Raw genomic sequence first — 26,785 nt, 5'->3', positions numbered from 1 at the left:
TGCTCCTGACGATGCCTTTATGGGTCTTTTCATCGCCCGTTCTACCCTCCCGCGCCCCCGACCCACAGCCTTCCCGGAAGCCCGTCGCGTGGACCACACACAAAGACAGCTGCGCTGCGTTCCCACGACACCCTGAACCCCGGTCACTGAATCCCACCCCCAACTTTCGGAGTTTGCCCAGTGCGCTGAACCCTCGGGGAACCCAACGGGCTGGGTTCCCAGTCCCGCGTCCCCCCGCACCTCCCCAAGACGGTCCACCAGCAATCCCCCAGAAGAAGCAAGCTGGGCACCTTGCGCGCGCGCGCGCGCCTGCCTGCTCGCTCTCCCCCTGACCTGGGCCAAGCGGGTCGTGGGAGCGCGCCCCCTCCTCCCCTCCCCCGGGGCCGGCCGGCCAGCCGGCCGCTCGCCGTTGTACAGGAAGAGCCGCGCGCTGCTGCATCCCCCGCGCGCCCGGGTCTTCTCCACCTGCCGGGGCCGGGTGCCCCCGTGCCCCCAGCAGCGGGCATTTGCATGCCGCCCTCCTCCCTCCCCGCCTCGCCTTCGCTCTCTACCGCAATGCCGTAGTGCGAGGAGGGGAGGGGAGGGAGGGGGAGCGGCGACTGCATTGCGCCGTCGCCGTCAATAGGTGGACTCGCCGCGCGCAATAAAGCGCTCCGAGCCGAGGTCGCCAGCCTCTCGTCTCCAACCGCCGCTGCCGGTAAGAGCTCCGGCGGGGCGCGGCGCGGCGCCTCCAAGGACGGGGCCGGGGCTGGGGCCGCGGGGCCGGGGCCGCGGCGCCCGCCCTGGCCGGGCGGTGGGCTGCCTGGCAAAGGGAGGGGCGCGGCGCGGGCGGGGGCGCAGCCCGGCGGGAGGGGGTTCCACGTTCCATTTCCAACGGGGACGAGCGAGGCGAGGTCGTTGCCAAAGGCTGTCGGAGAAAAGAAGGCGGAGGAGGGGGGCGTGCGGGGGTCTCTGCAAGCAGCTTTCCCGAGCTGTAGGTTATGTCGCGGCCCGCGCCCACCGACCCACCCATTCAACCACCCCCAGGCTGCGCAGGAGATGTTGGAAAGGGGAGCGCGGGGGTCCAGATGGAGAGGAAAGGGGGTCGCTTGGTGGGACGGGCGGGCTGGGTCCCTCCCCTTGAGCGCACCTTCTCTCCGCTTGATCCCCCTGTCCCTTCACGCCCCCGCCATGGCAAGGGTAGTTTTATCCCCCTCCCCGTTTTTATTTTTATTCCTTTTTTTTAAGCGCAGGGCGAGGATGGGAGCCGCGCAGAAACGCTCCTCGCGCCCCCGGCTTGCATTTGACCTTGTGGCCACCCCCTCGCCCCCGGTCTGCGAAAAAGCCGCCTGCTCACCCGAGGCATCGCTCGCATTGGCCCCCCGGGCTCCTTCGGGGTTTCCAAACCGGGGACCCTCGAGGAAAGAAAGGGCTTAAGCAAACAAATAAATACATAAATAAAACTGTTGGGTTCATTTCTCAGTTGGGCCGGGTGGAGCACGCCGTGCCCCCCACCCCAGCCCGGGGTGGGGCTTGGCTTAGAAGGGATCTAAAATAGACCCAGGGTGGGTCATTTGGATTTTAAAAATAACCGTGGCAAAAGGACCCGGGCGGGGGGGGGGGCTGGTGGAGCGAAGCGCGTGCCTTTTCGAACCGATCAGGACCCGGGGCGGGGGGGGGGGGCGATGACGAGATGCTTTCCCTCCCTCCCAAAAGATTTGAACCCTTCCCAGTGGCAAAACGCATTTTGGCCTCTCCGGGAGGCCCCGAACAATGAGAAAAGACGTGTTTTTCTTTTCTTTTCTTTTTTTAAACGCATTCTTTTTTTTTTTTGCACCGATGGCGTCTTCTAGAATGAGATAGGAGGATTTGACGGGGATCCAGGCCTTGCATTTATTTATTTATTTATTTGTTCATTTATTTATTCCCTCCCCTCCTCCTCCCCCCCCCCCGCGTCCTGAAGTCAGGCTGAGAACATGGCATGCCACTTTCCCCGAGGATGCACGTGTTCTCCTGCCCCTTCCCAGGTTGCTAAGCAAGGCGGGGAGGGGGGAGTTTTGCTAAGCTCAACCACCCCCACCCTGTGCAAAAGAAAAAAAAAAGGTCGAATCACCTGCTTTTGCAATTTTGAGAGTCAAAATTAGGTCTTGTGATTGGGGGGAGAAGCTGGTTGCTTTTTGGCAGGACCAGGCCTTAATTTTTACAAAAGAGGGGTGAAGCTGTTCGGATCTGTATCCTGTATTGGCTTATATTCTGCAGCGCTCTAGGGAGAAAATAAAGGCTCTAACACCCTGTTCTCCCCCCCCCCCCGCCTAGGTTTCTTGTTCAGCAGCTCATTCAAAAAAAGCTATTTATGGCTCCCCCCCCCCCATTTGCAACACCATATTGGGCTTTAGGATGACAAATTTATTGAGAAACTCCTTAATTAGATTGGAATATAGGGCAGGGAGGGAACAGGTTGGAAAATGGAGGAGACTTAAATCGTTTGGGGGTGGGTGGAGATTTGGATGTCTTACAAGTAAAGGCCCCATATAATAAAAACAGCCCTTGTCTTTAAGAATGACTTGAGTTCCACCTGCAGAATAAGTCAGCTTTTAAATCTAGCCTTAAAAACATCCCTTTGGGGTCAGAAGGGGCGGGTGCAACTGGATGCAAAAAAAAAGAGAGAGAGAGAGAGAGAAATGCATAATTTCCTCAGCTAAAGTTGCGGAAGCTCCCGTAATCCATTTGGTGGGGGGCTGCCTCGGAGCCCCGCTTTGCAATTCCTTCGAATAGGAAGTGGGCTATTTTTTCCCCTTAAAATAATAAGCCGATTGCAGACTTCTAGGCCGTCATTGCTTAAATCCCGATTGTTTGGCCTAGCTGGAGGTACATTGCATCAATTCAATGCGACTTACTTTGCCTCCTTATTTGTTACTGAGGTCAAAAACGGGGTGAAACCTACAGGAATCTTCCTCCGTATTCAGATAACCAAGCGGCTCCCCTTTCTGTATTCTATGCAGAAAAGAAAGTGCATTAAAAAAAAAAAAAAGAGGGTATGCTGTTGATCATATCAACCCAGCTCCTGGATTTAGGACCCCAAAGAAGCCGGGATCCCCATTTTGTATTGGTTTCAGGGCCAAGTTAAAACATTGAAGAGAGAGTAAATATCTGCCCTGATAACAGATGGAGATTGATTATCCCTCCCCGTTTGGCTGCGGGGTGCTTTGAGCTGAATCGAGAGAGCACTTTTTCCCCCTTTCTTTTAATATTCATAAATAACCATACAGTGGAGACTTTCGTATTTCAGGTTTAGTATTAAGCTCAGAGATTTAAACTTTTCATCTTATAAAATAATGTGGTGCCACTTTTTATCAGTGTCCTATTTAGCGTTAACTGCACAACTTAAGCCCCCTGTCGTTCATTCCCATTTTAGAAATCCTATTTCACACATTTTTTTTTTAATTTCTCAACTCTAAAGGTTTAATTTATCTTAACCAAGGTTAATATTCTCCTGTTCCTATGGTATAAATACCACTCCACTCAGTCATTATCTGTATTCTGTAATGTATTATTTGTGTTTTATAATGCAGTAAAACAATTAACTTGGAATACACACACACACACGTACATATATATATACATGCATACCTACATATACATAGTAAGGAAGAGTCCCTGGGTTTGGTCTACTGTTGAAGGCAGGTAAAGTTTGATAAAGCTCTTAAGAGGAATCGATGCAAGGGAACACAGACTGGAAATCCTCTAGCTGGAATTTAACACATACATTTTTTTTATTGCTCATCTTTAAAGATTTAATTTATCTTAACCAGGGTTAACACACTCCAGTTTCTATTGTATAAGTAGAACTGCACTCCGTTGTTACCCTTATTTTGTGATGTATTACTTGTATTTTATAATGCAATAAAACAACTTGGAACACACACACACACTAAGGGTCCCTGGGTCTGGTCTTTGTTGAAGGCAGGTAAAGTTTGATCAGGCTTTTAAGAGGGATCGATGCAAGGGAGCACAGGCTGGAAATCCTCTGGTTGGCATTCCACAAGCAAAGGATTTAATGGCTAAAGAAGAGGCTTAATGTTATTACAGGAATCACCCCCCCCCTCCCAGTTTTGTTGCCCGTGGAACCCAAGGCTGGGCGGTGTGGTGTTATGTGGCTCTGTGTTGTGTTCTTGTTGCTCCTGGCGACAACGCTTCTGTGACAACCCTTCTCCTCCTCCTCTTCTCTTTGCAACAGCTTCTCTTCGCAGCCGCTGCTCCGGTTTGCATCCTTTTAGCTAGCATCAGCCCCCTCCCCTGCCCACCCCCCACAAGCCCAGGCCTCCGCCAAGAGAGGAAATATGGGGAAGGAGAAGACGCATATCAACATTGTGGTCATTGGACACGTAGACTCCGGCAAGTCCACCACCACCGGCCACCTCATCTACAAATGCGGGGGCATTGACAAGCGGACCATTGAGAAGTTTGAGAAGGAGGCTGCAGAGGTAAGAGACGGGGGCTTCGCTTGGTCTTTACCCCTCCGACCTTCACGTTGGCCCTTTTTGTCCCACCTGGCATAGAAAAAGGAAAAACAATGCAAAACAAAAATCAGTGCCTCCGTTCTCCCGTACGTGGGATATTCAGCTCCGTTCACCCCGTTTTCCCTAAAAGACGCCCTGAACCAATGTCCTTTGGGAGAGGCCTACCGAATGTGGATCTTGCAGAGGTCTGCGTTTCTTCCCAAGAGCGCCTCCCTCTTCGCGCGCTCGGGTGCGTCTTCCTCTTTTGAAAAACATCCTTCTTGGTTTTGTCTTGGTTTGCTTTTTATTGTCTTGGTTTATTTAAAGACGGGTTAGGGCTGCTCAGCTCGAACGTTGCGACCCTCCGGCTGGGTGAGAACGACTCAAAAAACAATCTAAATTAAAAGCGAACAAACATTAGTCCCTTGGTTTTTTGTTCTGAGCTATTGCTGTTATCATTTGTAAGGGCTGTGTGTGGTTTTTTTTAATAATGAAAAAATAAGGCAATATTTGTGGTTTTCCCTTTGTATTTCTTTGCTTTGTTTTGTTCTCCGCTTTGTTTCTGTCTTCCCTTAGCCCTTTCTTTTTTATTTCCTTCCCTGCCTTCATATTTGGGAGACACCAAATAAGGTAGAAACAAGGGTTGGAAGTCCCAGAATAATTCCCCTGTTTGCTTCCTGGCAGAGCAATTTGTTAGTTGCCCCGTTGTGGATCGTACGGTCTTCATGCTGGTAATATTTGTGTTCCTGGTTCCAAGTCTCCTGCTTGTGTACAGATACTCTCTGTGCTGGATGGAGCTAAACCAACCAGCTTCTCCTGTTAGTAAGGTAACTGTGAGGAGTGCCAGTCTTCCTGCCGACTCCACAGATTGAAAACACTTCTTATTTCGTTTTGCGTGCAGACGACATCTCTTGATCTATCCAAAAATGAGGAGGTAGGATTCTTTTAGAGCAGGTGGCTTCACAGCTGCCCCCTGCAATCTGTAATAGCCACATCAGATACTATAAATAAGGAAGGATAAGCCATCTTTGAGACAGGCTCAACTTCTAGCAGAGATTCCTGGGTGTTGTAATGGAAGGAGTTGCCATTTTGGGGCGGGGGTGATGTTTTTCGGACTTTTTCAATCTACTTTTCCACTCTGGGATTTCTGGAGTCTCACATCTGAGGACTAACCAGGGTCAACCTTGTTTAGGTCCCAAGATCAGCCAAGGACAATTTAGTGTTGTGGCTTAATTTGAATTGGGGCATCTCTGTTTTTTAAATTTAAACTAAGCTAGCTCATTCATGGAAGGAGGGATTCAGAAAGCTCTCTTGTCTTCTGTTAAAGATGGTGCAGATGCTACTACATCTAGCTAATTTCTGTAGTTGCTCATTCAGGGAATCTACAGGTAGTCCTCAACTTATGACCACAATAGGGACTGGAAAATTTGTCATTAAGCCGTGCGGTCATTAAGTGAGGCATCACGTGACTGCATCCAATTTTACGACATTTTTTATGGCATTAGTTAAGCTAATCGTGTTGTTCCCCATTGATTTTGATTGTCAGAAGCCAGCTGGGAAGATCGCAGATGGCGATCGCATGACCCCAGGATGCTGCAGTTGTCATAAATACATGCCTGTTGCCAAGCACCCGGATCATGTGAACATGGGGGGACGCTGCAATGGTTGTAAGTGTGAGGACTGGTCGTAAGTCACTTTTTCAGTGCTGTCATAACTTTGAACAGCACTAAATGAATGGTTGTAAGTCAAGGACTACCTATACTAGTGGGGAGCAGGAGAACATGGACTAGTAGAAGATAACAGACATTAATTTACTGAAAGAAAAAAAGCAAAATCAAGATGTTTTGTTTCTTATCTTCAGAAATATACACACAACATATGCACATACTTGTAAACATAGTTCCTCAGAATTAACTCTAATTGTAGTTGACCCAGGTTCCATCTTCCACATCACCAACTGAATTCACACAACACCCTAAACTGTGGTTTTACTAAGTCACAGTTGACTAAATCATGAGCTATGGTCTATAAACCAAGATAGCTTCATTCACTTAACACACCAAGCCAAAACTAAACCAAAGGTTTAATGTGAATGCCCACCTTGCAGCTGTAGATGGCCCATTCTCTGTCATCCACTTTATCAGCTGAGCTCACACATCACCCTTCGCCATGAGTCATGGTTTATAAGCCAAGATACCTGCATTCACTCAATGCACTAAGCCAAAACCAAATCAAAGGTTTAAGTGTGGAGTTTGTGGTGCTTGGTTGTTTGCTGGCAGATGTTTCATCTAGGTAACATCATCAGTTATCCAACTTACCCAACGAGGTGACATGAATAATACTTACACTGATGATGTTACCTAGTTGGGTAGTGAAACGTCTGCAAGCCAACCGCCAAGCTCAGAGAGCCCCAAGGACTCCACAACTGAGCTACAGAGATTCTCTTCCAAAGGTTTAAGGTAGTATTTGCAGCTTTAGTACTAGACCTCCTGGTAGGTGTAATCTTTTTCCTGCTTTGTATGAAGCTTAAATTCAGGAGAGCAAGAAAAATGTTTTGGAGGAGACGTCGTCAAGCGACCTCTTCAGCTTTTGGAAACATCTCTTTCTTGATCCGTATGCTAATGTTTGAGTTCTCTGGTAGATGACGTGAATTCTGCAGTGTTGGGATCCCATTGCACAAGCAGGCAACGTGCTGCGAAATCTGAAATTTTGCAGAGTGGGCTTTCTCTTCTTCTCAGCACTTTTCAAGTTTCTAGTCCTTGAGGTTTACGAAGGGCTTGGGGAAAACAACATGTGGGCAGCAGCAGTAATATGTGGAAATATCACAAGAGACCAGAATAACAAATTAAGATAATTTTAGTGCTCACTGCAAAAGTACTTGTTCTTCTCTAGAAGCTGAATATATTATGCAAAATAGGCCAGCAGTCATTCAAATACTTTTAAACTAACCTAAATTCATCCTTTCTTGGGGCCCAACCTGTACATCTCTGTTTTCATCGAAGAGTTACCGAAAGATGGCGCATAATACTGAAAGGTGTGACAAATCTTATTTCTTTGTCTTGCTTCATAATTGCTAGCATGGCAGTGGGGAAGAGATGTCTTGCAAAGTAAGACGCCATTTCATAACAACGTTTATTAAAACACAGCCGCAGACCCTGGCTTCTTAGGGGAGAACTGATGGGGGGGAACCACGGTGAAATCTTCAATCTCCCAACTTCTCTATCGTTTGCCAAAGGCAGCAGATCCATGATTTCCAAGGATCGATGGTTAATATTTGGGCTGCTTCTCAGTTGCAAGTTGATTTTCATGTGCTGAATGGTTAGATCTGCACCTTCGCTTTAAATGAAAACATATTGAGTGTCGGGGGGGGGGGGGGAATCAGCTTTTCCAGTTCCTTTTTTGGTTTGTTTTCTTGGCAATTTGGCATTCTCAACACCGATTCTTTTCTTTGGAGACAAGTCTGCTTGTAATTAAACCACATCCCCGTTGAACGGTGGAATCATTTCCACTTAGCAAGCTGAGTTTGCATTCTGTACTGGAGTTCTTTTCATCAGATGTAAATTAGAAACCGGTAAAGATGCAGCCTGCTTGCTCACATGCTGTATCCGGGGTTTCCGCAGGTCTAGTTCAGTCATGGTGCTACGCTAGAACACGTCATAATTCTGCCCTATTTAGAACCAGTAAACTAAATTGCATCCATTTGATTTGTCCTGCTCCTGCAAATGGGCAAAGAAACCAGGAAGACACCATTGCTAGCTTAGTGTAATGTCTGAATGGCTTACAATGCTGGCTCACTAAGCCAGGAACAAGCCAAGATAGGGATGTAGTATTACACCCATCATGAAGAGATGCTGTTCTTTTTTGTTCTTTTTTTAAGTCTGTTTATTTATTTTTTAAAATCTTTTTAAGTGTTTTAAAAAAAATTTTTAATCTGTTCCTTCTCATCAGAGGAGCTTAGGGTAAGTGATCTGGCTTAGGGTCTGAAGTAACCAAGATTAGAAAGCAAGGTCTGGAGGAAGAAAGTGGTGCAGGTCATCCTATTGCTTCCGAGTCATCCCATTTGGAATCATTATGATTTATTTGAATTTAAATAAGTAAATAATATTTCAGGATATTTCTTTTACTTCTTAAGAAAATAGAAGTTCATTCGTTGCCAGCTGTTCTATCCAAGATGGTGGTGGTGGTGGCTGTTTTTTTTTAACTGATGCCACCAAACTCTACTCTTTCTGAACAGGGATAGATCCTTGAAAACAGAAAAATCTGACATTCCGAAGAAGGTTAGATGTTATTTCCAAATCTGGCATTTTGAAGGGGTTAGACATTATTTGCTGTTTCATTTTGCTTAGCCAAGTGATCTACCCCTGCATCGGGCCATCTGCGTTTTTCTCCCGTGATCTGCGCCTTTAAATCAAGCAGGCATCTGTTTGCCACCTTCGCTGGCATTGCAGAAGAGATGCAAGCCGGCTATTAATAGCCAAGTGACTGTGCTTTCCGACTCCATTTTCTGATGCAAGGTTGTGGATTCTTTTCCACTTGATTGCATGTATAGGAAATGGAGGCCGGCTTTAATAAGGCTATCAAAGGAACAACTGGGGAAAAAGGGGAGGGGGGGAGTAAAAAAGAAAGAAAGGTACAATGGAAGAAGATGCTTGGCTTTAAAGAGCAGATGGAGCAATCGTTGAGATGTTCTGTCTCCCTCGGTCTTTGAAAGGTCTCAACCAAACGCCTGCTGTTCCTGTGCAGCAAAATGAAGATTTTTCAGTTTGTGGAACAGAGCTGGCACTGTATGAAGCTAGAAAATACAGCCCCCCCCTCCCCATCACTGGGCATAGCCAATTGAAAAGCGGGTAAGGGTGGGTCTAGCCAACAGAGGCTTGTCGTGATGCAGCAAAACCGAGCCTGCTCCATTTTCAGCAAGAAAAGACCCGTTTGTTGCTGTTTTTCTGTTCTGGTACAACTTACCCAAGTTCAGGTAGGGCCCCCGATATATTCTGATGATACGTGGTCATTTACGCTCAGTTAGTTTCGTTTCTGCGGATGGGGAGGCAGTGGGCTTCCTCAGATGAAACTGCTTGTAAATGACAAGATATCCCCCCCTGCCTCCCCACTATGCATATACAATGGACCGGCTGGGATTAAAGAGAAAATTATTTCCAGCGCTCTTATGCGTTCACAGCATTCTTGATTATGGAAGCACATTTAGAGGTAAGGCTGATGTCAGTCTGGCATCGGTAACTGATAGAAGTCATTTGATCCCATCTATCTAGAGAGATTTGGAGAAAACTGTCCTAGGTCATTGAACTTTTTTTCAGGGTTCATTTTTCACATGGGATAAGCTCATTAGTGATTTATGAAATTGCATTTTCCTCCAAATGCTGGCATCAGCATGTGCTTTTACGAGCACCGGAGTCCTTTTTTTTTAAAAAAAAACCAAACCCACAGGTTTCTAGTCCACATGGCTGCCGATCTGGATTATATCAATAGGAGATCTTAAAAGCCAGAAAACTGGAGAGGGCACAGCGTGGAAAACTGGAGATGGCACAGAAAATTTCCTTTTCTCTCGCCACGCCTAGAAAAAGCAGAATAAACTGGGTAAAATATTAAAAGTGCGGAATGCTGATGGAAGTTGAACAAAAGTGAGCATCTCCCCTAATACTGCGTTATTTGTTCATGGCACAAATTATTTGGCCAGCTGGCTGGGAACGTGTGATGACATCGTAACACCAGCATCTTCCAAAAGTTCCTGCAGCTGACCCAAGTTTTACTTTCAGACAGTATTTGGCATTTTAATCAGTCCCATTTCTGTCTTGTCTTGACTATTAGGGCCAATATTGTCTCCAACAACCTTTTGAAGGAGCTGTGCTGAAACCCAGAGACTGCATTCACACAATAGACCAGTGTTTCTCAACCTTGGCAACTTTAAGATGTCTGGACTTCAACTCCCAGAATTCCCCAGCCAGCATGGCTGGCTGGGGAATTCTGGGAGTTGAAGTCCGGACATCTTAAAGTTGCCAAGGTTGAGAAACGTTGTGTAAGACTAAATCTAGATTAACAATGCCCAGTTCCTTGGGGCCCAAACACATATAACATGAGATGCCTGAACACATAAGACATGGTGTTGACACAACATGCTGGATTTCTACAATGCCCTAACCCCAAACTTCTAACCTCATCTTATCCTAGTCTAAGATGTTGGGCAAATCCAACAAGGAGCAGGCTGAATTGTGGCTTTAAAAGCAACTAGGTCTTTGTCTTCTATTGACTAGAGGGCATAATTCTCACGATGTGCTTGAATGGCCTCAAACATTGCATGGGGGCAAATTAGAAATGATTTGAATTCACTAAAAATTATCAGTGTTCCACCTTGGGATTAAGAGAGTCCTTCACCGAGTGGTTTGGGTTCTATTAAATTCTATATTGTTATTCTGTATTGCTACTTTTGGGTTGAGATGTTTCTTTCTGCTCTTCTGCTGCTAAGCCTAAAACTGGGTAGGAATTTAAAAGCGCTCATTGGAATCGTGGATGGGAGCTAAGGATTGTATCAGTGCTTGCAGGCTACGAGAAAACCCTGGGTTTCAGCTTCTGTAGGTCTCTGGTCTCTTTTGGGGGGGCAGTGGGGGAACCCCAGAACTTCCTCAAAGTTTGACCTGGATTCCTTCAGACAGATGGCTGGTAGCAGCTGAAAATCAGGGTACCCTTCACAGCTAATATTCCCTTGCTATGTCGGGCGACTCTGATGGGATTTCACAACTCGGTTCAGCTGCTGAATTGTCCAGTTTCTTGGGTTTTCACAGTACATTTCAGCCCTATACTAAGCAAAGAGGTTCAGCTGGGTTCATAGAACAGGCAAAGCCAGATAAGACCTAAACAGTGTGAAAACTCAGTTGGCTTAGGATGCTGTGAGAATGCATCTGCCAAGTTTGGACTTGACCTTGTGAAGCACGTTGTATGAACTCTAGCTGTTGGTGTCAGCCCCTCAAGGTAGACCAGACCAGACAATCAATGGCATAGGATGGCTAAAGCTACGTTTCTTGAGATTGGCTTTAATAACAGAATCTTGCGAATCTGATTCTCCTCCTCTTCCTCCTCCTCCTCATACTTCAGTGAATTAAGGAGGCATCTGAGCTGCTTCCAAGTATTATTTGGATGTTCTGGACTTAAAAAATGCTTTAGCCCTTGTTGAGTAGGGAATGGTTCCTGCATGTCTCTGTTACGTTAAGAAGAGAGTGATCCTTCTTTCCACCAAGATTGTTACATTTAAGATTTTTCATTTTACAGGAAAGCCTTTCTTTTAAGTCCCATCACCCACAATTCATGGTTCAGAGACTGACACACCCCCTTGTCTGATGCCTCCCAGAATTATGTCGTCTTATCTCTTGCCCATATCCAACCTGGGGTTCTCTTTACTCTTTTTGCTCCCTGCTAGATGGGAAAGGGTTCCTTCAAGTATGCCTGGGTGCTGGACAAACTGAAAGCTGAACGTGAGCGGGGCATCACCATTGACATTTCCCTGTGGAAGTTTGAGACGACCAAGTATTATATCACCATCATTGATGCTCCAGGCCATAGAGACTTCATCAAGAACATGATCACGGGGACTTCACAGGTGAGAAAGGAGGAGACAAGCAGCATGGGGCTTAGCCACCAGGGTTTAGTTCCTGAACTCCACCTTTCCCAGTCTGGCCTTCTCCAATTGGTTGAACCTCTGGCTTCCTAGTTTTGGAAGCTGGAGGGCACTGGATTGGGGAAGGTGGTAACAGGATCCTGTAGTTGAGGGAGTGGACTAATGCTGGACTGCTAATTCAGGAAGCACACACTACTGCTGTCTTCACTGATAATGCTACCTTATAGTCTTGATTGGCAGCTAACCAGAGCCATGGATTTTTAAGCAGCACAAGGCCTTAAAGGACCAATGACACTGACTCTATCTCTAACTTTGATCCTATACTAGGACATAGGCAAAGAGCAGGCCTGGTGAGAGCAAGATGCCAAGGTTTCTGGCAGTGTTTTCTTCCAGTCAGCCCTGCATCAGCTCCTTCCCACTTGCACTGGTCAGATGTCAAGGTTTCTATGCGTTTCACTACAGCATGGAGGGAATCATTCTAGGACCTGCTGCTTGTCCTGGAGGTGTGAAAAAGGACCTTGTCTAAGTTCTCCTTGGTGTGACCCCACTTGTAGAAAAGCCACACTGCAGCTTTCCTGAAGGCCCGATCCTGCCTGCTATTCCTGAGTCATATTGAATGTATGACAACTTGCAAACTTGATTTTCTATATCCAGGAAGACCAAGGAGCCCTGTCTGCTTTCGTAGACGTTCAAATGATAGTGAAATCCTTAAGAATAAATTTGAAGCATGTCGGCTTCCTTCTCTCCCCAAGGAATGCAGAGGATGACTTCTCCAAGAGCTCATCTACTATTTATAGAAGCACACGGGACAGTTGGGTTTTAGGTGTCAATCCAGTATTTTTAGAATTCATTGAGTTACAGGAGAAACACCGCATTGGTTCAGAAGCACCTTGGGTGAACCCATTCAAAGAAAGCTGATCAAAAGGCTGTGCTGTGCACCATTTTCTTCAAGGCATTTTCCCCTATACGTTGGCATCCTGATATGTATATTTTTTCCTATCACTGCTGTAAAAATCATAGATATTATTCATACTATATTTGTATTCCCTCTTGGAGTGGAAATGGACGTAATATTCCCAAGGGTTCCTCATTAATGATGTTAAAAAATATTTAGAATGAATAAAAATGTTCAAGTAGGACATTGATTGCCAAATTTCAAAGCAGTAGATTTTGAAGCTCAAGCGCTGAGTCTTATGGGAAGAGTTGATCGTTTAGAAGAAGTTACGAGTGCAAATTCTGAGACTTTCAAGTAGCTTGTAGAAAGCTTTTCTTTAAACTCTCCTAGACCACTGTTGGTTATAGACAATATTAGTCACCTGACATGCTATAAAATTGTTTATATTTGATTCATGTATTCCTTATATTGGCCAAGAAGTCTGGGAGTTGTAGTTCCAACAGGTTTGTAGGACACTCAGTTGGGAGGACTTCCCTAAAAGGTTGCTGTGCTGTAATGTTTTTAAACCAATGGCCCCCAATTGGCTCTGTTCTCACAACCCTTTTAACTGAGTCAAGGGATAGGTCAGTGGGTTGTGTGAACATCTAGAACCAGTCAACAAGGAGTGTGAAGGAGAATTTTGGCCTCAAATAGTTTGTGATTGTTTGGAGAAAGCTAACTACTTCTTCCGTCATGGGAACAGGCACCAGACGATGGATAACAAGTTAAGCCAGTGTTTTTCAACCTCAGCAACTTTAAGATATGTGGGCTTCAACTCCCAGAATTCCCCAGCCAGCATGGCTGGCTGGGAAATTCTGGGAGTTGAAGCCCACATATCTTAAAGTTGCTGAGGTTGAAAAACACTGAGTTAACCCTTCCATTTACCAGCTGTGGATACAAAGACAGACTCCTAGAACAGCCCCCCAAAACAGGGTTTTCCTAGGTATTCAGTCTCTAATTTTTTATTCCCTCCACTTTGCACCCAGCTGGCCAAGGTGGAAAATGGGAAGGAAAGGAGGACTCTGCAGTGATTAAGTCTCCAACTGGGCCCTTGCAGATTTTTCAATCTATTTTGTGTGGGTCAGAAGTTAGACCCTTGTTTACAGTGGCTGGGAGGACTTTGGAATAGGGTCAGTTGACCAGGTCACCCGTGATGGGGTGCTGTCAAACCCAAGGGCAAGCTGCTTGCATTGGGGGCAAGGCTAACGGGCGACCAGGTCACCTGTCCAAGTCACTGTGGGGAATCCTAGAGCTGTGCATGGATCGTCTTCTGCAAAATTCCCACCACCCCTCGCCCTATCTCCCCTGCAGGCCGATTGTGCCGTCCTGATTGTAGCTGCCGGGGTAGGGGAATTCGAAGCGGGCATCTCCAAAAACGGGCAGACCCGTGAACACGCCCTGCTGGCCTACACTTTGGGAGTCAAGCAGCTCATCGTAGGCATCAACAAGATGGACTCCACCGAACCCCCTTACAGCGAGAAGCGCTACGATGAGATTGTCAAGGAAGTGAGCGCCTACATCAAGAAGATCGGCTACAACCCGGCCACGGTCCCCTTCGTCCCCATCTCTGGCTGGCACGGGGATAACATGCTGGAACCATCTCCCAACGTAAGTCTTGGAAGGGCATCTCTGGGAGGGAGATCCTGTTTCAGGTTGGCCTTTAGGACTTGGCTAGATCTGGCTGGTCTTTTTTTTTAAAAAATTAAATTTTAAAAGACTTTTTAAAGACTTTTTTTTTAATTAAATTTTAAAACTTTTTAAAGACTTTTTTTCAAATTAAAATTTAAAAGACTTTTTTAAGGCTTTAAAGAATTAAAGGTGGCCCTAGAAATATTGCACTCTTAACTTTTCAGAAAGACCCAAAGTCCTGCTCAGTCTCTGAAGCTTTTCCTTGAATGGAGGAATGTGTTATTTGCAGTTAAGGCAGCTTAATAATTCTAGACTAGTGTTTCTCAACCTCAGCAACTTTAAGATATGTGGACTTCAGTTCCTAGAATTCCATGGCTGGCTGGGGAATTCTGGGAGTTGAAGTCCACACTTCTTAAAGTTGCTGAGGTTGAGAAACACCAGTCTAGACCAACCTGAGCAGAAGTATTCTTGACCACCTTGAGTGGAAGAGGGTCTAAATGAGCATTTATGATTTTCTTAAGAGCTTCCAGAAATGGGCCTAAAGGAGAGGTATTCCTTCAATAGGGGATAAAAAATCCCCTCCCTTTTTTTTTTTTTAAGTTGCACCACCTCAGCAGCTTGTAAGACAATGAGCAAAAGAAAAGCTGTGTTTTAGATGTTAAAAAGAGTGATCAAGTGGAAGAGCGACCATCTTGGCCCCACACCATTTACAGCTTTAAAGGCCTGCACCAGTGTTTGGGCATGAAAATACCTAGACAGCCCATTACTAGAGCTTGCAGATCCTTTGCATTTTCAGCTGCCAGAGGTAGAGTTCAAAGGTGTAACTAAATCTTTTGGAATCTGAACGTGGAATCCATGCAGGGACTGCTTTAAGGAGTTGCGGACAGGGCACCCATTCCCTCCAGAGCGCCTTTTGGGGATCAAATCCAAAGCATTGCACATCCAAGCTTTTGGGGTCGCTCTATTTAATAACATTGGGATTAATTTCTGAAGCCCCTAAAAATCTGTTCTTTGGACCTCTTGTCTTCAAAACATTCCAGAACGCTCTCCTCATCTGAAATGGACCTTATGGAAAGGTGGCCAGCCTTGATCTTTGACTTTCCTTAGCCCATAATTATACCATGACATTTTACCAGTTCTGGTGCCAGAAATGAGTAGTATCGTTCTGAGCTGGGAAAGATGGAAGCTGTAGTATACCCCCCCAAATCAGTTAGTTATAGGCTTTAAAAAAAAGAAAACCATTGGCTGAAGCTCATCTTACTAATGTCCTGGTCCTGATCCGGTGTATAAATTGGCTTCATCGGCTGCGGTTCCTGCCCGTCGAAATTGTACCTAGCGGCCCGGATCAGCCAAAAGGAGCAGCTTAACCGATTGTAAATAATTGTGAGTGTTTTAAGAGTGATCCTTAGCCTGATGGCTGCTCCTCTTTGAGCTTGGCTGATCTTGGAAAAAAGTGAAGTAGGGTTAATCCCTGGTTGGGAGGCCACAACTGGGAAGTAAAACAAAAACAAAAAAACCAATCCTGGAGGAAGAAAATGATGAGTCCCTTGAAGTTGGGCAGCTCATACATTTAAATAAATGATAAATGAACAAACCACTTGCATATTGTTGCCAGGAAAATGACGTTCTCGGGAGTGAAGCTCAATTTGAGGGAGTCTTTACCTTTGGGTCTTCTATTTAAAAACTCAACCAATAAAGTGAGTTATTGTAGCCAGGCCCTCCTGCCCCAGGTAGGTCCCCACTGATGGATCAGCTGAAGTTGAGCGTAGGCCCCTCTGGCCACAGCTTCCATCTGCTTTTCCAGAAGGACTCCCAGGTTGTGAAACTCCGGAACTCTGGAGGAGACCAAGAACCTGGATGTCTCCACTGCAGCTGAACCTTACTAGGGTTCAACTCCAGCCTGTTCTCTCCCATCCAGACTTTGATAGCCTCCAGGCACCAAGAAAGGACACTGATAACATTTCCCTCATGGCCCGGGGCAGTGACATACAGTTGGGTATCATCAGCATGCAATACGAAAAGGTGGAGCTTCAATTGCACCGTCACGGTTGCCACCTTGACTTTTTGGACCATGCTTTATGGACATTCCTGGATGCTTAGCTGCCTCTGCGGAATTGGCCTGAGGCTCGCCCTTGTCGCCGCTTGGAGAGAACAAAGTCTTGGCGTGGCTCACAGTTCTGTCCTCATGCAGCTTGCTAAACTTCTCTTTACCCCCCAAATTCTGATTTTCTCAGTGCTTTAGGATACAACTCCAGCTGCAGCCCCCTAAGGAGGTGCAGTGGGTCTCCTGTTTCCTGTTGCTTATGTTTTGCCAGGAGTCCTGAAAGGCAAGGATTCCAGATGTGGGACCAGAGACGTACTTACGGTTTGTGGTCCTGTCCCACGGCTTTGGGACAATTCTTTCTTCCTGGCCTGCTTCAGAGAAATGCTTTTTTGATAGACAGAGAGAGAAGGTGGTCATGTCAGCCTGTAGTAGGAGAAAAGAAGGATACATTTCATGCATAGGATGCCTGGAAGTAATGCTGAGTTTGAAGGGAGGTGGGCTTGACTTGGTGAATCTGTTTCCTTGTCTCTGCTGCTTTGGGCCTTCCTGTCATTCCATGAAAACGAATATTTTCCTCTTTCTGTGTGTGTGTCTGCGGGCATGTGTGGGAGGTTCGGGTTGCACAGTGAGCCCCTCCCTCAAGAAACCCCCCTTTGCCATTTTGTTGCTCAGATGCCTTGGTTCAAAGGATGGAAAGTGGAACGCAAAGAAGGGAACGCCAGCGGAGTCTCTCTCCTGGAGGCCCTGGACACGATCCTGCCTCCCACTCGCCCCACAGATAAACCTCTGCGCCTGCCCCTCCAAGACGTCTACAAAATCGGAGGTGAGGTGAACATCTGCCGGGAAGCCTGTCCTGGTGGTCCTGTGCATTGTCCTGGCTGTAGTTTTAAGTTTCTGCAGGCTGGACCTTATTGCAAAGCCTAGGAACGCCTTGCTGCAGGCAACCTGACAAGACAGCCTCTAAATACTATTTACAGACTCCAACATTAACTCCCCCCCCCCGAAAAAGAATTATGAGATTGCAAAACCCTTTGTTTCTCTTAGACTTCATAAAGAATGTGTGAGGTCTACTGAGATTTCATCCATTACGTTATTTTTTTTAAAAAATAATTGTTTTAATTTGGGTTTTCTGGCACCCATGATGTTGGGCAGAATTTTTGCAAGGTGTTTACCTGACCTGGAAACGTTGCTGATTTCTCCCTTTGTCAATTTGGGAGCAATGTTTTATGTGTGTCGCAAGCCCCAAATATTCCTTTTTGCAAGTAGTGAGTTTATAAAGGAAAGATAAAAGGAATTTTGTACCTCGTCTTCCTGCAGACTTTGAACAATAGAAAGGGCTATTCCATTGTTCTTCAGGTGGGGAAAAGAGACATTAGTTTGTGAATGAGCTTACCTACCTAGTATATATAGAAACTTCTCTGTAAGGCAGAACTTCAAAAGAATGTCTTTATTTAAATGCTTATTCTTCCTAAAGTGCCACAGTTCTCAGGTAAGAATAAATAAAGGAACAGTATAGAGCATTGTTTCTCAATCTTGGCAACTTGAAGCTGTGTGGACTTCATCTCCCAGAATTCCTCAGCTGGCTGAGGAATTCTGGGAGATGAAGTCCACACAGTTTGAGGCTGCCAAGGTTGAGAAACACTAGTATAGAGACTTGCAATTAGAATAAATAATATCAATGATTAATAGAAAGGGAGTGTTAAATGTATGGATTTGATTTCTGAAATGCTTTTTCTCACTTCTACACTTCTCCTTCGCAACTGACAAATAATTTAGCCCTTTTTCTTTGATGTGCCAGCCCAGTTCTGCACAATTATACGAAGGAACTCTGTGAAACAAAGCAGTCTCTTTACGTACAGCATTTTGTTAGAACCAACAACAGAATTTACTGCGTGTAAATAAGTCTGACTTCTAGTCACCTCATTTAAATACCAGTTTTTTTTCTCCACGAAAACCTATTAAAAACCCTTATTCTATGGCAACAGCCACCAAGCTGGGGCCTTCCAGATGTGTGGGTAACTGTCAAGGCCTAGCCCAAGGAACTCCAAGAGACCATGTAAATTCAGTCCAGCTATGTTTATTAGCTACCACCTCTAGCAAGAACCTTCCCAGACTGAAACCCCAGTTCCCAAAGTCAGCCAGTCACAACAGTATGAATTCCTCAGGGAGGTGCCAGTCTCATCCTCTTGTTCTTCCCACGCTGTTCTGGCAAGCTAAGAAAATGTTTATCTCCCTGAGCCTGGCCTTCATAATTCCACTCCATCACATCAATGCTGTAGACTGAGAGAAGAAGGTGGGGATTGAAGACCGGTGTGTCTGGAAGAGAACCCTGCAGTCTTTGGAACTCCATGTTCACTGTTTGGTATTGTGTTGATCAGACGCCTTTGTGGCTGTTCACAGGTATCGGGACCGTCCCCGTGGGCCGTGTGGAGACCGGGATCCTCAGGCCTGGTATGGTGGTAACATTTGCCCCCGTGAACATTACCACCGAGGTGAAGTCGGTTGAGATGCACCACGAGGCCTTGAGCGAAGCTCTTCCAGGAGATAACGTTGGCTTCAACGTCAAGAACGTGTCCGTGAAGGACATCCGCCGTGGCAACGTCTGCGGGGACAGCAAATCTGACCCACCCCAGGAAGCGGCCCAGTTCACTTCTCAGGTGAGCAGAGGGTCAGATGTGGCCATTTTGAAGAGCTGTGTCATCCGATCCTAACATTTGGGGCTAAATCTGTATCTCAGCGGGGGCAAATATTGACCCATTCGTGTGACATGTTTAGCCAGATGCAGACCCATAGGTGCCTGATACAAGCCATGATGACATCACGCGAGTCATGAATCATCAGGGAAATGACACATTATGCAATTAGAGTTTGTTGTGATGACATCATGCAGCCCATAACATTTCTTTACCTGGACGCTCATGGGCAGCCCGTGGTTGGTGTTAATCTTGGATAGATTTTTTCTTAATCTCATACATGGCGCAAATGTTTTAATTTTGTTGTGGAGTTTATTACAAACTTTTATTCCATCTCCCACTCCCTTCACGAGACTTTGGGTGAGACATATGACTATCTATTAAAGCACTGAGATAGCATCGTACATAAAACTGAGCCTACTAGGCGAATTCATAGTTGGCGTGGATCCAGGAAATGGATTAATTTAATAACATGGTTAAATGGATGTCTAAATGCAGCTGTTGAGAAGGCAAGGGAGTCCAGAAAGTCAAGAGGACAGTCATGACTGCAGGATCAAATCCCTGCTTTTTAAAAAATGTGTTGTAAAACATGCGTAGGGGGACGGGGCTTCGATTTCCCAGTAGTGGCCGCCATTTTGACTTTACTGATCACCTCACCCCCATGGCCATCCCTAGCTGAAGGATACATCCTTGATAAGATATTCAAAAAGCCCTGATGGATAATCAAGGAAGCTTGCTACAGCAGGCTCTAGAAGTCAATTCCATAGGTTGGGGGTATCCCCAAGGAGGCGTTCAGAACAGTCCAGAGGGGTGCCACAACCATGTGATCAAAGTTCTGCCCTTTTTAATATGCAATGGACATTAAAAGGGGGCAGGGCTTCAATCTCATGGCTGTGGCCACCATCTTGACTGTTTTGACACTCCCTGTGGATACTCCGGACCTAGGTTGAAATCTCTTTCTCCCATCTCTTTCTCCCATCCTCAGACCAAAAATGGACTGACAAATGTGGTTGCCACACTTCCCTTCCTACTGCAACGGAACTGCCTCATGTAGCACTGGGATTTCTTGGGCGTCTCCCATCCAACTCCTGACCAGGCCTGTCCCTGCTTAGCTTCCAAACCCAAAGAGGTCAGCCAGCTGCTTCCACTCCCATTTGGGCAGGAAAGTAGTGTTCAAAGGCATAGTGGCCAATATGACTTGCCCAAATGCTTATATGGAGCAAAATAGCTCTATTTGGGCAGGTTCGTGTAAGACCCAGGCACAGACTCATCTGTACTTTCTGAAGTTCAAAATGGGAGAATCGGAACAAAGGGGAAACTGACTGAAACTGGAGGAGACGGATTCATTCATATAGGGTAGTGTTCTCAACCTTGGCCACTTTAAGATGGGTGGACTTCAACCCTCAGAATTCCCCAGCTAGCACATCAGAACCCTATTTCCAACAGCATGCTGGCTGGGGAATTCTGGGAGTTGAAGTCCACCCATTTTAAAGTGGCCAGGGTTGAGAAACCCTGATATAGGGACAACTGAAGCTGCAATTTTTGGCCCCCAATGGAGCTTCCCCAAATTGAATCCAGTGAAATTTATTTCCGATCAATTATAAATGAATAAATCAGCGTATGGAGCCAAATTTAGGACTACAGTCCAGGAGCCAAAAAAATCTTTTTGCTTGCAAGTTCAGAATTCCTACCTTCTGCCACGGTGCAAAATAGAGATAGAAGAAATCAAATTTGTAGAAGAACAGCAAGGGAGACAAATATCTTCCTTATTCCCTGTTTAAGCTTAGATGTCAGATTGCACTGAAGCATCTGGGAAAGGGGAGAGAATTTTTTCTTTGAATAAAAATAAAGATGATTATCCAAAAGTGCTCGTAGGTTAAAAACAAAAACCTCTTATAAGGCAAAGAATGGGAAACATACTGGTTTCAAAGTGATAGCTATGTAAATCTTTTCCAGCAAAAACAACCAAGATGTTTATGGCATCTGAAATTTATTGTTGAAGAAACGTTCACGGATCACAGCCCATTTTGACCCAGTTGAGCTACATTTTGTACCGCTCATCTTGAAGCAGGCATTTCTCCATAATTGTCCACAAGAGGGCAACATTGCTCAGCCCCACAAAGCAAGGAGGTTGACCATTCCATCTTCCCATGAAAGCTCCCCCCCCAAACATTGATTGATTGATTGATTGATTGATTGATTGATTGAATAGATTTATATAGCCATCCATCTTACAAAATGCAACTTTGGACAGCGTACAACATATTCACAATTAAAACCATAAAACTAACTCGATAAGGATAAAAACCCAAGAATGCAGGAGAACACAATCATTTAGCATCACATAAGATGTCCTACATAAATTTGATCCAGGCTAATTTGGGGATTGCTATTTTCTGCCAATTAGGTGATCATTTTGAACCACCCTGGCCAGATCAGCGCCGGATATTCCCCCGTCATTGACTGCCACACTGCCCACATTGCTTGCAAATTTGCTGAGCTTAAGGAGAAGATTGACCGACGTTCTGGCAAGAAGCTGGAAGACAATCCCAAATCTTTGAAATCTGGAGACGCTGCGATAGTGGAGATGATTCCGGGCAAGCCTATGTGTGTGGAGAGCTTCTCCCAGTACCCACCCCTAGGTGAGAATGGCTTCTTTTTTACCCTTGTACTGTAGGTGCAGTCATAAGATAGTTGACAGACCAGTTCTACGGAAATCCATAGTATGCCTAGAAACCAAATGGAATGTATCCTGAGATTCATCATCTCCAGTTTGGTGACCCTAGAGATGTGTGGAACTCCATATCCCATTGCTGCCGCCACTAGCTGTGTTGTCTGAAGTTGATTGATTGACCATGTGCTATCAAGTCATTTTTGACCCCTAGTGACCACATAGATAGATTTTCTCCATGACAACCCATCCCTAACCTTTTGATGGTAGCTGAAGTTGATGGTGGCTGGAATATGGAGTGGAACCAGGTTACTGAAGGTTCTTCAGGGCATCTCATCCCTTGTATTCTGTCCCACTCCTTTGGTATCCTTGCTTTGACTACTCCTTCTTTCAGAGGAGGCTGGAAATGGCCTTATCTTTATTTTGGATTGCCTGCTGTAGAGGAGCCAATTCTTGATCATCCTTCTGATGCCATCTTGCATCTAGAGATAGATGTTTTAGGACAGGAGTTGGCAAAGCATGTACCACAGAGTTCGCAATGCCCTTAGTCCATACTTGGCAGACCCTCCCAAATTAAATGACAGAGTTTAAATCTGTTTCTTTTTTGGCGGCCCAAAGGGTTCAAGATCACTAGATCCTAATAGGTTTTGGGATTGGAAGAGATGTTGTGCAAGAAGGCTGAACAAGCATGAGATTTAGCATAAGAACAGGCAAGGTTCTGGGTTCCTGGGGATGTGAAGCACTAGGATCCTTTGAGATTTGACAGCCAGGTCAAATTTGGAGTGGTTTTTATTTTAAAAAATTGAAATGGCAATCCTTGTGTAGGACCTCAACACTGCTTGACAGCCACCTTCGGCATTGGTGCCTCCAAGCCCTAACCCTCACCCCTTCGTGGCTACCTCTTGGGCTCCTACTAGCATCGTAGCTGCAGCCACCAGCTGTGCACCCACAAATGAACCTGCTGGCTTGGCTGCAGAATTTCTCTCCCAAGCTAAGAGCCAAGGGTTGGTGGCATCCTGGCCCATGAAAGCCCACCAATGGGTTAAGTTGCTCACAAGTCAAGACAGCAGAGCGTGTGGCGACAGCAGCAAGTGCGTCAGGAGGAGGCTTCTGGAGGGCAGCCTAAAGGAGCGTAAAGATGACCTTGGGAAGGAATACAGGAGCCATTAAGGGAAAAGAAAGAGCAGATCAGTCCTTGAAAAGAGGAAAGTGTGAGAAAGAAACTCCAAATAACCCCCCTTGATTCTGTTAGGTATAAGAGGGGGCAGAGGGGAACTCTGGTGGACTTTCAAGATTGATGTCAGCCCTTGGAAACAGGCCAGGTCAGGAAACATGCTACAAGGATTCCAGCAATGCTGCTTTATTGTTCTAGGGCAATGTTTCTCCACCATGGTAGCTTGAAGATGGGTGGACTTCAACTCCCAGAATTCCCCAGCCAGCCATGCTGGCTGGGGAATTCTGGGAGTTGAAGTCCACCCATCTTCAAGCTGCCATGGTGGAGAAACACTGTTATAGGGTATAATAGCTGAATCTGGAAAGGCCATCCAAGTTGCTGTCTTCTGCTAAACAAAATCAAGGCAGGTTCATTTGGAGTTTCTTTCTCATACTTCTCCTTTTCTCAAGATGCGTCATCTTTTCTGCAGACCTCCCCTTCACGTCCCGCTCCTTCCTTTCCTGTTCCCAAGGCCAGCTCTGCGTTCCCTTTTCATAGCCACCCGGTCTCTGTTTGAGGTGTGACATGACCTTGTTTCGGGTGGGGGGAGAGAGAGGGGCTGCTTTAACCCACCCGTGCCATTCCAGGGCGCTTCGCCGTGCGCGACATGCGGCAGACCGTGGCGGTGGGCGTCATCAAGAACGTGGAGAAGAAGAGTGGCGGGGCTGGCAAAGTCACCAAGTCAGCACAGAAAGCTCAGAAGGCTGGCAAATGAATCGTAGGCGCCCCGTGCCTCGCCCAGAACCCATCTCCCCGAGCAGGATGCCGTCATCTTCCCCCCGAGGCGCATGTGTACACATCCGCTTGTAAGAGTTTGTACGTGAACGACTGGATGCTCACTATTAAGGTCCAGTGGAAGTTCTTTAAAAGGAAAAGCATGTCCCAGCGTCCGTGAGGCTTTGTGTTCAATTTTACCAATAAAACTGGTACAACATCCATCCTGAAAGCATCTGGAGTCCTCTGTATGTCTGGGGGCGGATGGAGACCATCTACTCCCCACCTCTTCTTTTGCAGCTGGTCTTTCTCCCAGGGGTTGCGTTCACACGACACCCTTAACCTCAGTCCTGGACTTGCACGATGCATTGAAGCCTAAGGTAACCCTGGGTGTAGGTTTGCACATCTAGCTAGAATATAGATATACCAAGAAGATTCATAGTATTCTCAGAAGTGTTGCGCGGGGGTCAAAAAAGTCAAGGTGGTGGCTAAAACCATGTAAGAAAGGGCAGGGCTTCAGTCCTCTGTTGGTGGCCATCATCTTGACTTTTTGGACCCCCCTGCAGGCATCTAAATACAGTGGAACCTCGGGTTACGAACGCTTCTGTTAACGAACTTTTCGGGTTACGACCAGCTCCGGCCGCAAAATTTACCTCGGTTTGCGAACTCCGCCTCGGGGTACGAACAGGATACGCAGCCATTTTCCCTCCCGTGACACGGTCCGCGGCCATTTTTCCGCCCCTGACACGTCTGCGGCCATTTTTCCGCCCCTGACACGTGGTCCACGGCCATTTTTCCGCCCCTGACATGTCCGCGGCCATTTTTCCGCCCCTGACACATCCGCGGCCATTTTTCCGCCCCTGACACGTGGTCCGCGGCCATTTTCCGCCCCTGACACGTGGTCGTAGGGAGGGGGACCCCCCCTCCAAGCAATAGCCGCCTCCCTGTCCTCCACGCCAGAACGGATTAACGGTAATTACATTGAACCTTATGGGGAAATTTGCTTCGGGTTGCGGCCAGAGTCACGGAACGAATTAAGTTAGTAAACTGAGGTTCCACTGTACCCGGCTGATTCATTATTTGTCAGTATCCTTAGCGTTCACATAGAATTTCCTCCATCATGATCTGTCCCTAACTGGTCCTTCAGGTTTTCCAATGGTGCCCCCTTCGCCACTGTAACTGAGTCCATCGACTTGGCTGCTGGTTGTCCTCTTTTTGTCCAAGTACCCTGCTGTGTCCTGTGAACACAGTTGTGGGGCTCTTTAGCTGACCAGATGAAGTATCTTGTGGGAACACAACCAAAGAGTATCAGAAGAGGGTCTGCAGAGAAAGGAGACAAATGAAAGTATCTAGTTGCTGCTTTTTTATGTCCTGATTTTCCATTCCTAGAACCCCAGGCAGGACAAGGGGGAAAGTGATGTCGTGGGCATCATGATCATGACGTCACTGTGCAAATGAGAGGAGTTGCAAATGATGTCACTTTATTAGAACATGGATGGTGATGTTGTGAAGCCAAGAAACAGAACTTCACGGTGGCTTGAAGAAATAGAGAATTAAGATTTTAAAACCAGACAAAATCTATGTTGAAATTGATAATGTAGAAATGCTACCCAAGCCCTCAATGCTTTAAGGCCAGGCAAAAGAGGTCTTGCCACTCCTCTAAAGGTCAAGAGCATAGGAAACTTGAGAATGCATTCCACCATCTGGGCGTAACGCCAGAGAAGATTCTCTTCAGTGTGGCGTCCGGATGGGATCCTCCCCTGAATATCCAAATAGTTAAGCTTGTTCCTAAAGCACAAAGTGTCCCTCAAACAGCTACGCCCTCAGCTTTAAAGGTGTTTGCTAAAAACTGGAAAGGTGACAGCAGAACCTGTACGTGTCTGGACCTTCAAACTTAATGAAATTGAATGGCCAAATCTTTGCAAGATCACGGAACAAAGAGTGCCACCTCACAAGATGGTGCTATTGCGCGTAAAAGAGGCTGCAGTGTTAAAGGCCCAAGAAATATCACTACTTGATTTAGAAACAGCATTTTGGAATGCCCTGAACCTGCCCCAAGCATTGCTCTACACTTAAAAGGGATTGATTGATTGATTTGATTGATTGATTGATGTTGACTCAGTGATCATATAGATTTTCTTTAAAAAAAAAACGTTTCCCATAGAATAAAAAACAGAAAAGAAACAAGAAAGAAATTAAAGTTAAGAAATACATAAATGACTTCTGACTTTTTCAACATTTTCTGGGAGTTGCAATTTTAGTGTTCCTTCTCAGATACTATACAAGTCCCTTCAGCCCCTCATTTAACCCACATCTTTTCAAATCTGTAAATCATGTCATTTCTTTCTTCTTTCAGCAAAAAGTCCATATAAGCAGTGTTTCTCAACTGCTGGCTGGGGAATTCTGGGAGTTGAAGTCCACCCAGCTTAAAGGTGCCAAGGTTGAGAAACACTGATATAAGGCTTCCAGTCTTTCCAAAAAGTTGTTTTTTCTCTCTCACCAAACAGGTCAGTTTTGCCATTTCTGCAAATTCTGACATTTTCACAATCCATTCCTCCACGGTGGGGATTTCATTGCTTTTCCATTGTACATACAATAGTTTTGCTGCAGTTACTATATATACAAAATCATTCTACTGTGAGTCTTTTCTAGTTCATTGTAAGTCCCAATAAAAGGAATTCTGGTTTCTTCGCAGTATTAATCTGCGGGATAAAATGTCCCCTCATGTTTTTCACATTTTCAACACTGGTTTGAAATACTTTTGTACATTTTTGATAATTTCTCT

General features: G+C 45.9%; 1 protein-coding gene across 1 annotated transcript; it reads left to right on the top strand.

The window, feature by feature from the left end:
- The first annotated feature begins 4,235 nt into the window (after window positions 1-4,235).
- Window positions 4,236-24,224, top strand: EEF1A2 (eukaryotic translation elongation factor 1 alpha 2). The gene is made up of 7 exons (XM_007438789.4): window positions 4,236-4,463; window positions 11,905-12,084; window positions 14,348-14,644; window positions 17,382-17,532; window positions 19,110-19,366; window positions 21,810-22,044; window positions 23,874-24,224. The coding sequence occupies exons 1-7, from the start codon at window positions 4,320-4,322 to the stop codon at window positions 23,999-24,001; spliced, it is 1,392 nt and encodes a 463-aa protein (XP_007438851.1). The 5' UTR covers window positions 4,236-4,319; the 3' UTR covers window positions 24,002-24,224.
- The last annotated feature ends 2,561 nt before the right edge of the window (window positions 24,225-26,785 follow it).

Source organism: Python bivittatus, unplaced genomic scaffold, assembly GCF_059951505.1.
Source record: "Python bivittatus isolate LINGU-HERP-01145 unplaced genomic scaffold, Pbiv_v1 ctg000700_np1212, whole genome shotgun sequence".
Lineage (NCBI taxonomy): Eukaryota > Metazoa > Chordata > Lepidosauria > Squamata > Pythonidae > Python > Python bivittatus.
This window is presented reverse-complemented; position numbering and strand designations above follow the sequence as displayed.